The 14,647-nt window shown below is 43.7% G+C and overlaps 1 protein-coding gene across 3 annotated transcripts in view; it reads left to right on the top strand.

Annotated features, from left to right (window-relative positions):
- RBMS2 (RNA binding motif single stranded interacting protein 2) overlaps positions 1 to 14,647 on the top strand; it is a 47,367-nt gene that overhangs the window by 22,651 nt on the left and 10,069 nt on the right. For all 3 annotated transcript variants that reach the window (XM_045184721.2, XM_024576493.3, XM_053921309.2), the window contains 7 exons: positions 4,415 to 4,473; positions 5,563 to 5,654; positions 7,070 to 7,227; positions 11,459 to 11,538; positions 11,674 to 11,783; positions 12,093 to 12,139; positions 12,312 to 12,405. In XM_045184721.2, the coding sequence (XP_045040656.2) occupies positions 4,415 to 4,473; positions 5,563 to 5,654; positions 7,070 to 7,227; positions 11,459 to 11,538; positions 11,674 to 11,783; positions 12,093 to 12,139; positions 12,312 to 12,405 (640 nt within the window). The remainder of the gene's footprint in view (positions 1 to 4,414; positions 4,474 to 5,562; positions 5,655 to 7,069; positions 7,228 to 11,458; positions 11,539 to 11,673; positions 11,784 to 12,092; positions 12,140 to 12,311; positions 12,406 to 14,647) is intronic.

The following is a 14,647-nucleotide window of genomic DNA, read 5'->3' as shown; positions in this document are numbered from 1 at the left end:
GTTTGGTTTATGAGGGAAGAGACAATCATATCAGTGTAGTTTCTTCATTTCTGCACCCTGCGTTTCTTGTTCTAAATTTTCAATATATTGTGCTACAAAAATCCTCTTACTCCATAAGACAGAGAAAACAATTCTATTTCACCATACCTCTAGGCATTCATTTTGCCCTTTCTGCTAAGTCTGAAGGGATGAAAATAGTCAGGATTGGCACATAGGAGGGAAGTAAGGAGTGCAGGAGGGGACTGTGCAGAAGTAGGATGAGGCCGGGAAGCACATGAGTTATGGCAAAAGGGAGGCTGAGGAGACCAGGTGAGTCAACCCTCATGGATGCTTTGCGCTGAGAGTTAAACCTTTCTAGGAAGGGTGGTATTCATATCTCTAGAAGGACTTCCTGCCTTTGTCCCAGTTGTCTCTCTCTGGGTTGTAAGGGAAGCAAAAGTGGCTGGATCCTAAGCTCTGGTGGGCAGGAAGGAGAGCATGGGATCTGGGACTGGTTCTCTTGGAGGGGCTCCTCCTTCTGAGGAGGAAGCAGCAGCGAGCAACTCAGCTGTTGCCAGCTGCCGTGGAAATTCTGAGCTCAAAGTCTCTGGCTGCTCAGACCACAGCAAGCTCCACCCTGGGGCCTTGCTAGGGATCGCAGCACGTGTGTCCTCTGGCCTACTCTCACGCAGCTCTTCCTTTGCCTAAATTTGGGAAAGAATCCAAGTATGTAGCCCTAAAGGGCTAGGATTGCCACATTACACTCCCACCTCCCATTTTAATGTGTTCTTTTCCCAGCCTCCAGGGCATTGCTTAGCTTATTCTTCCTAATTCATTGGGTCACAGAAACCCTGCTGAAAAGTTAGTGAGAGGTCCCGGAGGAGGGAAGCAAACACATTGATCTTCCTACATTCTTTAGGGTTAGAAGAGGTACAAAAAAAATGCTTCTTTGGGGTATTGGTCTTAAATTCAGTCCCTGCAAAATGTTTTCAGTTAAATCTTATACTTCTAACTTTGTTAGTGGTATTTGTTCTGTCTCTTTAATATTTTCACCCTCCCGAGCGGAATGTAGAGACATTTTTCTAGTGGACCACTTCTGATATAATTCCTGACCTGTGATACTTCACTGCCCAAGTTTGGGGAGCTCCAAATGACTCTGCTGCCAAAGTGTAATTTTCAAAAAGTTGAAAAACATGATTGTCATACAAGTTTAGGTGAACACATGCCAAAGATTCATTCTACTTGTTAGCAAGGGAACCAGCAGGATGGTAAAATGGGTTCACAGAGCGTTCAAGGAGTGAGTATTTGTAGGTGCTGGAAAAAGAATGTTGCGATAAGATAACTTGGTTACAGACAAAACGGGTTCATGTCCTAAAGAACAGTGAAACAGGACTTCCTGCCCAGATGGAGGCATAGGTACACACACTTTGCCTCCTCGCACAACAACAATTTAAAAACAAAAAACAACCAGAACTGCCAGAAAATAAAACTGTATGGAAGTCCAAGAACGAAGGAGTTAAAGAAGAAACACTTACCCAGACCGGTAGGAGGGGCGGAGATGGGCAGCCAGGCGGAGGGGACTTACAGCCAGGCGGCAGCTGGAGGACCAGACAGTCCCACATTCGCACACAGATAAACCGAGAGGAACAACTGGGGAGCAAGACAGACCTCGCAACCCAGGGCTCCAGCGCGGGGAATTAAAGCCTCAAACCTCTGACTGAAAACACCTGTGGGGGGTGAGGCTGCAGCAGGAGAAACTGCCAGCCTCACAGGAGAGTTCGCTGGAGAGACCCACAGGGGCCTAGAATGCACACAAACCCACCCACCCAGGGAATCAGCACCAGAAGGGCCCACTTTGCTTGTGGGTAGCAGGGGAAGTGACTAAAATCCGTCAGAGAGTGGAGCAAGTGCCATTGCTCCCTCTCAGACCCCTCCCCAACGTACAGTGTCACAGTGCAGCCATGTGGGTTGCCCCTTCCTGGTGGACACCTAAGGCTCCGCCCCTTTACGTAACAGGGGCGCCGAGACCAAAAAAAAAAAAAAAAAAAAGGCCCAAATGAAAGAACAGATCAAAGCTCCAGAAAAAATACAACTAAGCGACGAAGAGATAGCCAACCTATCAGATGCACAGTTCAAAACACTGGTAATCAGGATGCTCACAGAATTGGTTGAATTTGGTTGCAAACTACATGAAAAAATGAAGGCTATGCTAAGAGAAACAAAGGAAAACGTACAGGGAACCAATAGTGATGCGAAGGAAGCTGGGACTCAAATCAACAGTGTGGACCAGAAGGAAGAAAGAAACATTCAACCAGAACAGAATGAAGAAACAAGAATTCAAAAAAGTGAGGAGAGGCTTAGGAACCTCCAGGACACGTTTAAATGTCCCAACATCCGAATTATAGGGGTGCCAGAAGGAAAAGAGGAAGAACAAAAAATTGAAAACTTATTTGAACAAATAATGAAGGAGAACTTTCCCAATCTGGCAAAGGAAATAGACTTCCGGGAAGTCCAGGAAGCTCAGAGAGTCCCAAAGAAGCTGGACCCAAGGAGGAACACACCAAGGCACATCATAATTACATTACCCAAGATTAAAGATAAGGAGAGAATCTTAGAGGCAGCAAGAGAAAAGGATACAGTTACCTACAAAGGAGTTCCCATAAGACTGTCAGTTGATTTCTCAAGAGACTTTACAGGCAAGAAGCGGCTGGCAAGAAGTATTCCAAGTCATGAAAGGCAAGGACCTACATCCAAGATTACTGTATCCAGCAAAGCTATCATTTAGAATGGAAGGGAAGATAAAGTGCTTCTCAGATAACGTCAAGTTAAAGGAGTTCATCATCACCAAGCCCTTATTACGTGAAATGTTAAAGGGATTTATCTAAGAAAAAGAAGATAAAAAATATGAACAGTAAAAATGACAGCAAACTCACAGTTATTAACAACCACACCTAAAACAAAACAAAAGCAAATGAAGCAAACAACTAGAACAGGAACAGAACCACAGAAATGGAGATCACATGGAGGGTTGTCAACAAGGGAGTGGGAGGGGGAGAGAAGGGGAAAAGGTACGGAGAATAAGTAGCATAACTTGTAGGTAGAAAATAGACGGTGGGAGGGTAAGAATAGTGTAGGAAATGTAGAAGCCAAAGAACTTATATGTATGAACATGTGTATATGTTCATACATGAACATATATATATGTCCATGGACATGAAATAAAGGGGGGGAATGTGGGTGGGAGGGGGTGTGCAGGGAAGAGGGGAGTGAAGGGGGGAAAATGGGACAACTGTAATAGCATAATCAATAAAATATATTTAAAAAAAAAGAACAACAAAACAGTAGTCTTTGGGATTATCTTTTCTATTGGACAGAAATTATTTACATTTCTACTGGATAAAATGTACAAGTTAATATGTATCTTCACAAAATCTGGGCCCTAACTGGTAGTAAATAGTAAATGAAACAGATACAGCTCACTAGATAGTGAAATATATTTGGGATGGGCCTTTTAGACAACATTCCAGAATGACATTGAAAGGATATGCACTCCTCATTTTGCCTCATTGTCAAGTTTTGGATAATTTTCTTAACACTGCTATTGTACCTGTTCTTGTGCCCACTCCCCTCCTAACACACTTAAATCTTGGCAATGAGAAATGGAAGTCTTAGAATACAGTAAAGCAGGAGAGAGCCATTTGCAGTGGATTAAAGTTGAGGTCTCTTGAATGTAGTAACAATAATAGCAGTTAAGAATTTTTAAGTGTTTACCACGTGGTAGACATTCTTGCTTCATATTCATGAACTCACTTTCTATTCCCAGCAGTCCTATTTCGGTTTTACAGATGGTGACACTGAGACACAAAAAAGTTAAATGACTTGTCCAGGATCACACATAGCTACAAAGTGGCAGAAGCAGGACTTGAACAAAAGAAATTTGGTTCAGGTTGACCTTCAATCAGGGGCCGTTAGAGGAGTAGGGAACGGAGGGTCAGAGTAGAGAAATGTCTGTAGGTTTTCATAGGAGGAATGGTGTTTGCCCCGGAGGATCAGTAACGTCAAGGATTATTTTTAGTCCCCAAAGAACTCCTGCCGAGCTCTGCCCTTACACCTCCAGCCATGTGTGTGCCACCAAGCTTCTTTCCCAAAGAGACAAGAGTGTCTGTCTTTCCAACTAGTGGCCGGGTCTCAGTTGGAGAAGAATAGAGACGTGTGTTGGACTGCCATTACCTTAGTTCTTGTAGGCACCTTTGGGGGTGAGGTTTGAATGGCAATCATGGCATTTTAAATTCATCTCTTCTTTGTGTTTATTATTAAGTTTTGGGTGGGATCAGTTGTCCTAGTTCGAGTGGAGAAAGAATGTGGGTTCATCCACATGTATCAGTGTCTCAATCCCTGCGCCCGGAATATCACTCTGCGTTTTCTTCTCCCTTAGGTATGGCAAGATTGTCTCCACTAAGGCCATACTGGACAAGACCACAAACAAATGCAAAGGTGAGAAAACAGCTGTCCTTGGTGATGGAGAGCAGCTGAGAGTGAGCCCAACCTTGTGTCTGCCCTTTACTGCTGCAAGTCCCCATACCCAAGGCCAGAGAGAAGTCTCAAAGGTTTTCAGGCTTAAAAGATGAGCAGGTATTTCACAGGAGGCAAACCCAAGGCCCGCAGGCTAACTCTGGCCCTCCACCTTATTTTATCCGGGCTGGCACCTTGTTTCTACCCGGCGGCACCGCTGAGCTCTTGTTTTAACAGTTGAGGAGTAGTTACATATTTACAGTCCTAAAATTACATTCGGCCCCTTGAAGACAACCGCAAGGCTGATGTGGCCCCTGGTGAAAATGAGTTTGATACCCCTGAGATATTTAGATTCGTTGGAGACCAGATAGCTAGAGTTGCGATGCTATTTTGGGGATCCAAGGCTAGAAGTCCGCAAAGTCTTCGAATCCCCTGGGCTTACTTTGGACCTCATGTTGCCCTGGATTGGATGGTGGGTATGGGTAGGTGAGATGATTTCTCTTAGCAAAGCATTGTAATTGCTTTTTGGTGGTGGTGGGGTGGATGGCTGGGGAGGTGTTATTTTGTGAGGATTAAAATAGCTTTGTTGGGGTTTTGAGCAGTTTCGGGTAGAGATGTAAGAGTGGAAGGAGGGGAAAAGTATGTAGGTTGGAGTGGGGCGGGGCTCCTTCCAGCAATGCCCGGTTGTCTGAAAGGAAGAGGCTGTGTCTCCCCACTTGCCTAGTGTTTCTGGGCTGTGGCTAGAAAACAAGAAGGGATTTTTTAGAAGTGGGGTGTGGTGCTATGGGTTATTAGAAGAGCCTAATTCCTGAATCCTTAGATTTTTTTAAGAAGGAGGGAGAAAGGCAAGGACACCACAAGGACCTTATTACCCCTGGCGTTCTTAGCTTTAAAGTCGACTGAATGTCACAGGGTTGGGGAGCGCGTGGGTAATCACCCGAAACCTCTTAATTTCTCTCTCCCTACCACTTCCCTCACACGGATCATAACTCTCCCCTGTCTCCTGAAAAGCCCGGGCTTCCCACCTCCCTCATCCCCCCGCCTCCCAGTGATGCCGTCTCCCTGTTCCAGGCTACGGCTTTGTGGACTTTGACAGTCCTTCGGCTGCCCAGAAGGCTGTGATAGCGCTGAAGGCCAGTGGTGTGCAGGCACAGATGGCAAAGGTAAGGGCGCTACCCCATGTCTTTTTCCCCCGGGGGCTCTGGTTAGCAACCAAGGTCCAGTTAGTTCCATGGTTTCCAGAAGGTTTAACAACGATGAAGTCGATGGGCAAAGGCCAGCTGCAGTGCTCTCTGACTGTATCTGGCCAAAGCAAATCTGGGCTAGGGACCCATTCAGCAGCCCTTGGCTGCTAGAGGAAGGTGGTGTTCAACATCTGTGGCAGGTAGCTCTCTCAACTCTTTTCCTCTCATCAAGTATTGTAAGCAGGCAAAGAGGGTCAAGAGGCTTCTTCCCTTCCCCCTGTTGTTTCCCCATCCCCACCCTGGCTCCTCACTCCTCTACCAGACGACTTGTGCTGGTTTTGCCACATTGTCTAAAGGAGCCAGTCGTCCCTCTCAGAGGTTCAGAACAATGCTCTCCACCTCCCAGCTCAGTTCCCTGGGGGGCGGGGGAGAGACACCACAGCAGGGAAGGAAACCGTCCCTCCTTCTGAGATCTGTCTCGAGCTTTTCTTTTCATCTAGATTATTAGGAATCTAGAGCCTTTTCTCTCCCTTCTCTTAGGTGGGATCATCCCCTTGCCCTTCTGAAGTAATGGTGAATACTCCGTGTAGAGCGAACGAGGCAGGTCTGCCAGCTGCCTTTTCCTATAAAGGTTAAAGAAAATGGGAGCCCTGAAGGGGGAAAGGCAGAGAGGAATTAAGGTTGCTGGTGACCCACAGTCTAGGGCAGTGACTGCTGAAATTCTTAAAAATACAGCTATGGGAAGTTATAGTCGCTGTATATATTCTGCCCTCTGGAAGGGCTTCCCACCTCTTCCGTACAGAAGCCTGGGCCGTGGGGTTTAGGAGTCTCAGAGTTCCTCTGAGACTAGAGCTTTCAGGGCTCCCTGGTGACCCAGAGAGCTACCCATGTGGTCCTAGTGCAGCCCCCAGTGCGTGGCCTTCCCTTTCTCCTCCCCTCTCTCCCCTCTTCCTGTGTTTCCCTCCTTCAGGGAGTGAACAGGCATTCCTACTCAGAGGAGTCTGCTGTGGCCGGAAGAAGGGGGAGGGAGGATTACTCAAAACAATCCAGCCAGGGAACGAGGCAGTCCAAGAGAATCCAGCCTCCGGGACAAGCTGCTGGGGGGAGGAGGGAGTGCTGCTCTGCCTAGTTCTTAAAGAAACAGACAAAACTTTATCAATTATTTGTATTATGGGCTTGTATAGTACTAGTAATATTAACTATGCTTTTTGTTTGTTTTGCCTGGATTCACTATACAACCCTTGATAGTGGGAATCAGTGTTTTTACAAATAGTTCAGGTTCTCTTTGTTTATGTGGGACCCTTCCTGCTCTCTTTTCTGAGATGTCATTTTGCGTTGATGGTGGGAGAGGGATAAGAGATGTGAACTTCATTTTCTCTCCTTTATTTCCATAGCAACAGGAGCAGGACCCCACAAATCTATACATATCAAACCTCCCGCTGTCAATGGATGAGCAAGAACTGGAGGGAATGCTAAAGCCCTTTGGCCAAGTTATCTCCACTCGAATCCTTCGGGACACCAGCGGAACCAGCAGAGGGGTTGGCTTTGCAAGGTAAGGGATGCTGAGAATGGGAAATGATGACATTAATGAAGAACGTCACTTAGAGCCCTGGCCAGGTAGCTCAGTTGGTTAGAGTATTGTCCCAATATGTCAAAGTTGTGGGTTGATCTCCAGTCAGGGCACAGACAAGAATCAACCAATGAAAGCATCAATAAATGGAATAACAAATCAATGTTTCTCTCTCTCTCAAATCAGTAAATAAAAACATTTTTAAAAATAATGTCACTTAGAAGGTCACAAAAAAAAATCTGCCCCACCCCCCAGGGACCAAACTATTGGCCAAAAGTACATGCCAGTAAATCAAAAGTTCATTTAATTATAGGCCACGATACTCACAAATCCATTCCCCCCCCCCCCAGATCTTTATTTTCCCCACTACTTCCTGCTACTCTAGCCTTTGCTCCGTTTGGTGCAGAACCATCCAGAATAAAGCAATTCTGTATCTTATAGTTTACTGAGTAGTTTCTCATCCTATTCTCCCATTTAATCACTACTACAACCCTGTGCAATATTAACCTTCCCTTTTATAGATAAGGAAATCGAAGTTCCCAAAATGAAGTGGTTTGTCCCAGGTGTCACAGGAGTGGGTGGTACAAGCAAAGCCCTAATCCTTCTGGCTTCCAGATCAGTCAGGATGAAGTGGAGGATCTGATCTGCCATTTCAGATCCGCTGAGAGACTTAGATTCTCGAACCAACTCTGCCACTAACTGCCCACGTGATAGGAGACCTTTAGGAGCCTTGGTTTACTCTGGGGGCTGATGTAGGCGCGTGATTTTCGTGTGTTCCCGAAAGCTGCGGTGGTCTCCAGGTGCCGTCCTCTGAGCTTAGGTGTCCTCGCTGTAGGGGGACTTTAGCTCGCCCGTCTCACTTAAAAAAGGGTTATAATTTTATTTATCTTAAGATTTTGTTTGAAAGGAAGTTCTGTTGTTGTTGTTGTTTTTAAGTTTGAAAACTACTGAACTAATGCCCGTTTGTTTTATAATGCCTTGTCTGGTCCGAGAGCACTCCCCTACTCTGGAGTGTTTCCGACCTTCGAAACAAGGAATAGGGCTTCTTTAGCCGACTCGGTCTCGGTAGTGCCACCTGCTGGCAATCCCAAGTATAACCAGAGAAGTTCCCAGGCTTGTGGTCATCAAACGTTTTTGCTCCTGCACTCTCTAAAAGCGGAGGTTCCCAACCTGGTTCAGACTGTGGCACTGCGGTTGTCTTATTAATTTTTTCCCCAAGACCAAAGCCCCCCCCAAACCCTTAATAGTTCAATTTATTAAGTAATTAAATGGTCTAAACAACTCAAAAAGTGTTCATATCTTAACAATTCTGTGCCTATTTGAGAATATACACAGAAAGAGAAAATATTTGTATTTCACCCTTAAATAACTATCCGTACTAACGGGCTGTGTGCCTGTTGGAGACTGCACAACTTCTCGGACCTTGGGATCGGACTCCATACTTCCACCCTCATCTCCTGTTACACACTAGTTGTCTTATGGTACTTGCTTTTGTCATAGCAACTGTTGAAAAACCAGCTTTGCAAAAATACATTACCAAAGGGTTGTTGAGTGATCTTCACAGTGTCCAACAGACGTTGCTGTATTTTCTTCAGAAAGTCAAAGTGTTCCTTGTTGTGCTTCGCAGGCCCGCCACGAGGCCAGGCTGTCTCAGAGCCCAGTCTGGGAACTGTGGCTTTGGAGACTTGAAAAAGCAATGAAATCTCTTGCATGTTTCTACATTAATAACTACAGATATTTTCTTCATATGTTTAGATTTTTTTAAAGATTTTATTTATTTACTTTTAGAGAGAGGGGGAGGGAGGGAGAAAGAGAGGGAGAGAAACATCGATGTGTGAGGGAAACATCAGTGGCCTCTCCCACGCCCCCAATTGAGACCTGGCCGGCAACCCAGGCCTGCGCCCTGACTGGGAGTTGAACTGGTGACCTCTCTGTTTGCAGGCCCTTGCTCAACCCACTGAACCACGCCAGCCAGGGCGATTTAGATTCTTGCTAGGTATGATTTCCAGCAAATTATAAACATTGATATTTTAAATCAAACTCACATCATTTTTTAATATATCCAGATGAGATCTAAATGTCCTAGCAATTTGATACAAAATCACCCATTTTGAAAATACATAGGGCATTTCTTTAATAGTTATAACCCTTACATCTTATAATGTTCCTTTTTTTCTTTTTGATCTTGTATTTTTATTTCAATTGTATTATATTCTAGTGTAAAATATTTTTATCGTTGCAAGCCTTTTTGTGGATCATTCTGTCATACTTGTCTGCAATAAAAATATGTATATGTTAATTTTTTTCCCAGTGGCCCTGAGGCTCTATATGTATTATTAACCCATAGGAAAATCCTCTTTCTGATTTTTAGTTCACAGTTGCCCCAAACTACATAAGTATATTTAAATATTGATACAAAGTTTTTTTATTGGAAATGCTTCTCCTAGGACATGAATAAGTTTAAGTTTTATTTTGTTTAGATTTTTCTAACTAGGGCGTATAGCCATCAGTGAATATTATTTATTGCTGTAACAAGACTGGGTTAATATCAGTTTTGTTCCTGTTTTTTTGTTTCCATACTGAGAAATTTGTTCACATAAATAAGCAGATGGGAATGGAAAGAATTTTGTTAAAATAAGAATTTTTTAAATTCCGTTTGAATCATTTGCCAAGAACCAGGGTAATCTATCATGAAAATTGATTTTTTTATGTGTCATTTGACACCTTGTCGAGTCTTTCAGCTTCTCTTGGAAGGAAGACTTGGGACCATCTAACTTACAAAAAGATTTGTAACTCGGTGGGTCTTCTCTGCCTTGTGTGGTGTTTGGGGATGAGTGGGAAGTATATGAGGAGGGGTGGCTGTGAGCAGGGACTTTGGCTTTGATCATTGATCAGAACCAATCCCCCAGGCAGATCAGTTTTAGGAAAGAGTTTATGACGAAGTTTAGGTTCTCAAAGTGATTCTCTTGAAACTCTATGTCTGTTCACCCCTTTGGAAAGACTAAGGAGTAGGAGTAACCCAGCTACAAACTTCTGCTCTAGGATACAGAATATGTCGTTTTCTCTAAAAGGTTCCATTTGAGGCCTTTTATGGTGACCGCTTTCATAGAGATGGTTTATATTTTTAGTGGTTGTTGGCACAGAAAATATATTGAGACCTACTTTAAATATGGAAAGAGTGGAGGACACTGTACCTTGTATTACACAGACCCTTACACTTTTTTTAAAAAAACAATTTTATTTATTTGCTTTTGGAGAGGGGAAGGGAGGGAGAGAAACATCAATGTGTGGTTGCCTCTTGAATAACCCCTACTGGGGGGACCTGGCCTGCCACCCAGGCATGTGCCCTGACTGGGAATCAAACCGGCAACCTTTTAGCTTGCAGGTCTGCACTCAATCCACTGAGCCACACCAGCCAGGGCTAGACTCTCACAGTTTTAAAACACATTTATGTAGATTAACTTTTTGATCTGTACAATCCTGTGTAGTAGAGTAGATGATAATTTCTCTAAACCGGAAATGAGGAATGGGTCTCCGAAGGGTTTCTGTGCACGTCCTAACTCACAGAACTCTGGGACGTGAGCAGGAGCTGGAGTCTAGGTTTTCTGATTTTCTGATTTTCCACTCAGGCCTCTTTTCCCAAGAAGAAACTTTAACTCAGTATTTCCCAACATTGTTTTTCTATCACTGTGGACCATATAAACCCGGTCTTATTACTGTTTTCTTCTACGGACTCATGAAATATTAATGATGTTATAGTAGCCAATTAGACCTTGGTAAATAACCAGAAGCAAAAAATAAATATTGACAAATTCTTAGCTCGTATAGTTTTGTCAGAGTGAGGGAACAATTTCCACTAGGAATTTTGTAATACAAAGTACTGTTAACAGCCTCTAGTTATTGTATTTTTATTTATGAACCAGACACAACACTAGTCCCATCCATGAGTATCTTCTTTGGAATATGTATTCATAGCTTAAAGACCCCCATTATTCCTTTCAGGACCCCTATAGGAGCCAGCCGAGAGAACCTTCATTAGAAGCTGGGGTTGCCTCTTCGGAATATCTTGAATTTGTGTGGAGGAAACTGTGTGTTCCTATAGTCACAACTTTTAGAGCATCTGTGGGGCTGGGAACTTAGGGCATTCTTTTTGAACGTAGGGAGAGCACAGGGCCTGAAGAAGCTAGAGCCTAACGACTCTTGTGCTCCTTAGGATGGAGTCCACAGAGAAGTGTGAAGCCATCATCACCCACTTTAATGGAAAATATATTAAGACACCCCCTGGAGTACCAGGTGAGGCATCTGGGAATCAGGCTGAGAGGGCCATAGGTTGTTACTTCCAGTGAAGACTCTGGAGGAGTTTTGCATGAGTGTGAGTGGGCCGAGTGAGGCGAGACTCAGCTGCCTGTCTGCTTTCTCTCTTGGTAGCCCCGTCTGATCCGTTGCTTTGCAAATTTGCTGATGGTGGTCCAAAGAAACGACAGAACCAAGGAAAATTTGTGCAAAATGGACGGGCCTGGCCAAGGAATGGAGACATGGTAAGAGGACTTCTGAGGAGATAGGAGTACTGTGGATAGATATGAAAACGGAATGGAAATTACCACGGCCTGATTTCTGTGAGCTTGGGAGCTGCAGTTTGCAACTGAGAGAAGCTGGCTACTTAACATGCTGTTCGCTGTGGATCCAGAGTGGCATTTGCTGTCTGCACACCCAGAAAAACTTGGAAAAGCTTGTTCAGACTTCACTTTAATCAGTTGAACTAAATACTTCCCTACCCTTGACATCCTGCATTTGCTCCTGTTCTTATCCAAGAGCTTACAATATGAATGCTGTGTTCTTTTTTATAGGGTGGTATGGCCATGACCTATGACCCCACCACAGCTCTTCAGAACGGGTAAGGGTGTTTTAGATAACCAGGCCCACTGAAGATGACAACAGCTTATGTCCAGGCACTTGGATGTTTCATCTTGATCTTTAAACAGCACTTAGTGGGTGGCCGTGTCTATCGGGAGGGAGGCCCTTTCTGATTTCCTGTGACTCCTTACTGATAAGGTTCCTTCCTACAGGTTTTACCCAGCTCCTTATAATGTCGCCCCCAACAGGATGCTTGCACAGTCTGCACTCTCCCCGTATCTTCCATCTCCTGTGTCTTCATATCAGGTATGCTTGTGCCCAAAGAGGGTGTGGTGGTTTTCCCTATCATTGCGTTTTAGGTAAAGGAGTATAAGGCTGGGAACTACTTGTTTGTTTTCCCTTTGTACACACCACACACAAATCACGTTACAGGAAAGCGTAACGTGTGGCCACATTCCACTTGCGCAGACTGTGGTAGGAGCATCCTCTTTCTCTCTGCCCACTGCCCACTTCCCCCACAAGTAAATCCATATTAATTCATTACTATTTTCAATATTTTTCTTCATGTGCATTTATACATATATATACAGTTTTTAGAAGTTATTGTTTAGGTTACAAAAAAATTGACCATATTAAATATATTTCTCATACTTTACTCTTCTCACTTAACAGCACCTTAAACCAGCGGTTCTCCAGGTGTAGGCCCTGGACCCATGGTGTCAGCATCCCCTGGGAATTCTTAGCAACACAAATTCTTAGATGCCACCCCAGATCTACGGAATTAGAAGCCGGTGATGGGTCGCAGCAGTCAGAGTGATTCTCAGAAGCCCTCTGGGTGATTCTGATGCAAAGAATGTTGGGATCTCTGTTCTCATTATTTCCTTTTTTAATGGTTGCGTAGTAGATCATGCTGGAGATATACCAGAATTCTTTTTCTTTTAATTAAAAAAAAATTATTGATTGATTTTAAAGAGAGAGAGGGAGAAAGGAAGGGAGAGAGAGGAAGAGAGAAAGAAACATTGATTTGTTGTTCCACTTGTTTTTGCATCCATTGGTTGATTCTTGCTTGTGGCTTGACCAGGGATGGAAGCCAGAACCTTGGTGTGTTGGGATGATGCTCTAACCAACTGAGCACCCGGCCAGGGCCAGAATTCTTCACCTATACCCCAGTGAAGGTCATTCGCTTGGATTGTAGTGTTTTTCTGGTACAAATAATGCTTCAGTAAGTTTTCTTATACAGTAAACATCTTTGCGCCTCTACCCTTGCCTGTGTAAGTCCTTATATTTCTGGTGGCTGGTGTCTGAGGAGTAGGATTGTACTGTCAATTTATGGACTGTCAGTTTTATAGATGTTGCTGGATTGCTTTTCACAAAGGCTGTGTCAATTCACAGTTCCACTAGTAACATGTGAGAGTACCTGCTTCCCTCCAGCCATAGGTGACGTTGCTCTTTAAATTTGTCCTATCTTCATGGGTATAAAGTGCACTGTGACTTTAATTTGCACTTCCCTGACTGCAGCTTAGTTTAAGCATTTTTAATGTTTGTCGTATTTTGATTTGCTGTTCTCTGATTGCTTTTCATATGCTTGGCCCAGTTTTCTGTTTGGTTTTGTAAATTATAAGTATCGATCCTCTGAGTGTTATCTTTGTTGCAAATGTTTTTTTCCAAATTTTTGTCCACTGACTTTGTGGTCCTCAAACTTTAGCTGTGCATCAGAATCACTTGAAGAGCTAGTTATACCTAGGTTATCAGGCACCACACCAAGACTTTCTGATTCAGTAAGTCTAGGGTGGGAGGCAAGAATTTGTATCTCTAACAAGTCCTTGGGTGCTACCGCTGCTACTGTTGCTTGTCCAAGGACCACTCGTTGGCAATCACTGGGTTTTGCCATGCAAAAGTTTAAAATTTGTATATAGTTAAATATATCTGCTTTTTCACTTACAACTTTTGAATTTCTTGTCTTAATTCAAAAAAATCTTCCTAGTCCCTGTATGGTGCATATGGTCTCCAAGATTTTGTTTTATATGTAAATGTGTAATCATCAGGAATTTGTTTTTGTATATGGTAGAAAGTAGGGGTCATATTATATTTTCTTTCAAAATGTTAACCAGTTGTTCTAGAACCAAATTATTTAATAATCCATTCTTTTTTTAAAAAGAATTATTTTGTTTACTTTTTTAAAAAAAGATTTTATTTACTTTCAGAGAGGGAAGGGAGGGTGAGAGAGAGGGAGAGAAACACAGATGCATGAGAGAAACATCCTTCAGTTGGACGTCCATCTGTTGCATCTTGCACACCCCCATCTGGATACTGGCCCCGCAACCCGGGCATGTGTCCTGACTGGGAATCAAACCAGTGACCTTTTGGTTTGCAGGCCAACGCTCAGTCCACTGAGCAACACCAGCCAGGGCAAATAATCCATTTTTTTCCCCACTGAATTGAAATGCCACCTTTGTCATATAATAAATACTGGCCTTTAGCCCTGGCTGGTGTAGCTCAGTGGATAGAGTGCCAGCCTGAGAACCAAAGGGTCACTGGTTCGATTCCT

Source organism: Desmodus rotundus, chromosome 3, assembly GCF_022682495.2.
Source record: "Desmodus rotundus isolate HL8 chromosome 3, HLdesRot8A.1, whole genome shotgun sequence".
Taxonomy (NCBI): Eukaryota; Metazoa; Chordata; class Mammalia; order Chiroptera; family Phyllostomidae; genus Desmodus; species Desmodus rotundus.
This window is presented reverse-complemented; position numbering and strand designations above follow the sequence as displayed.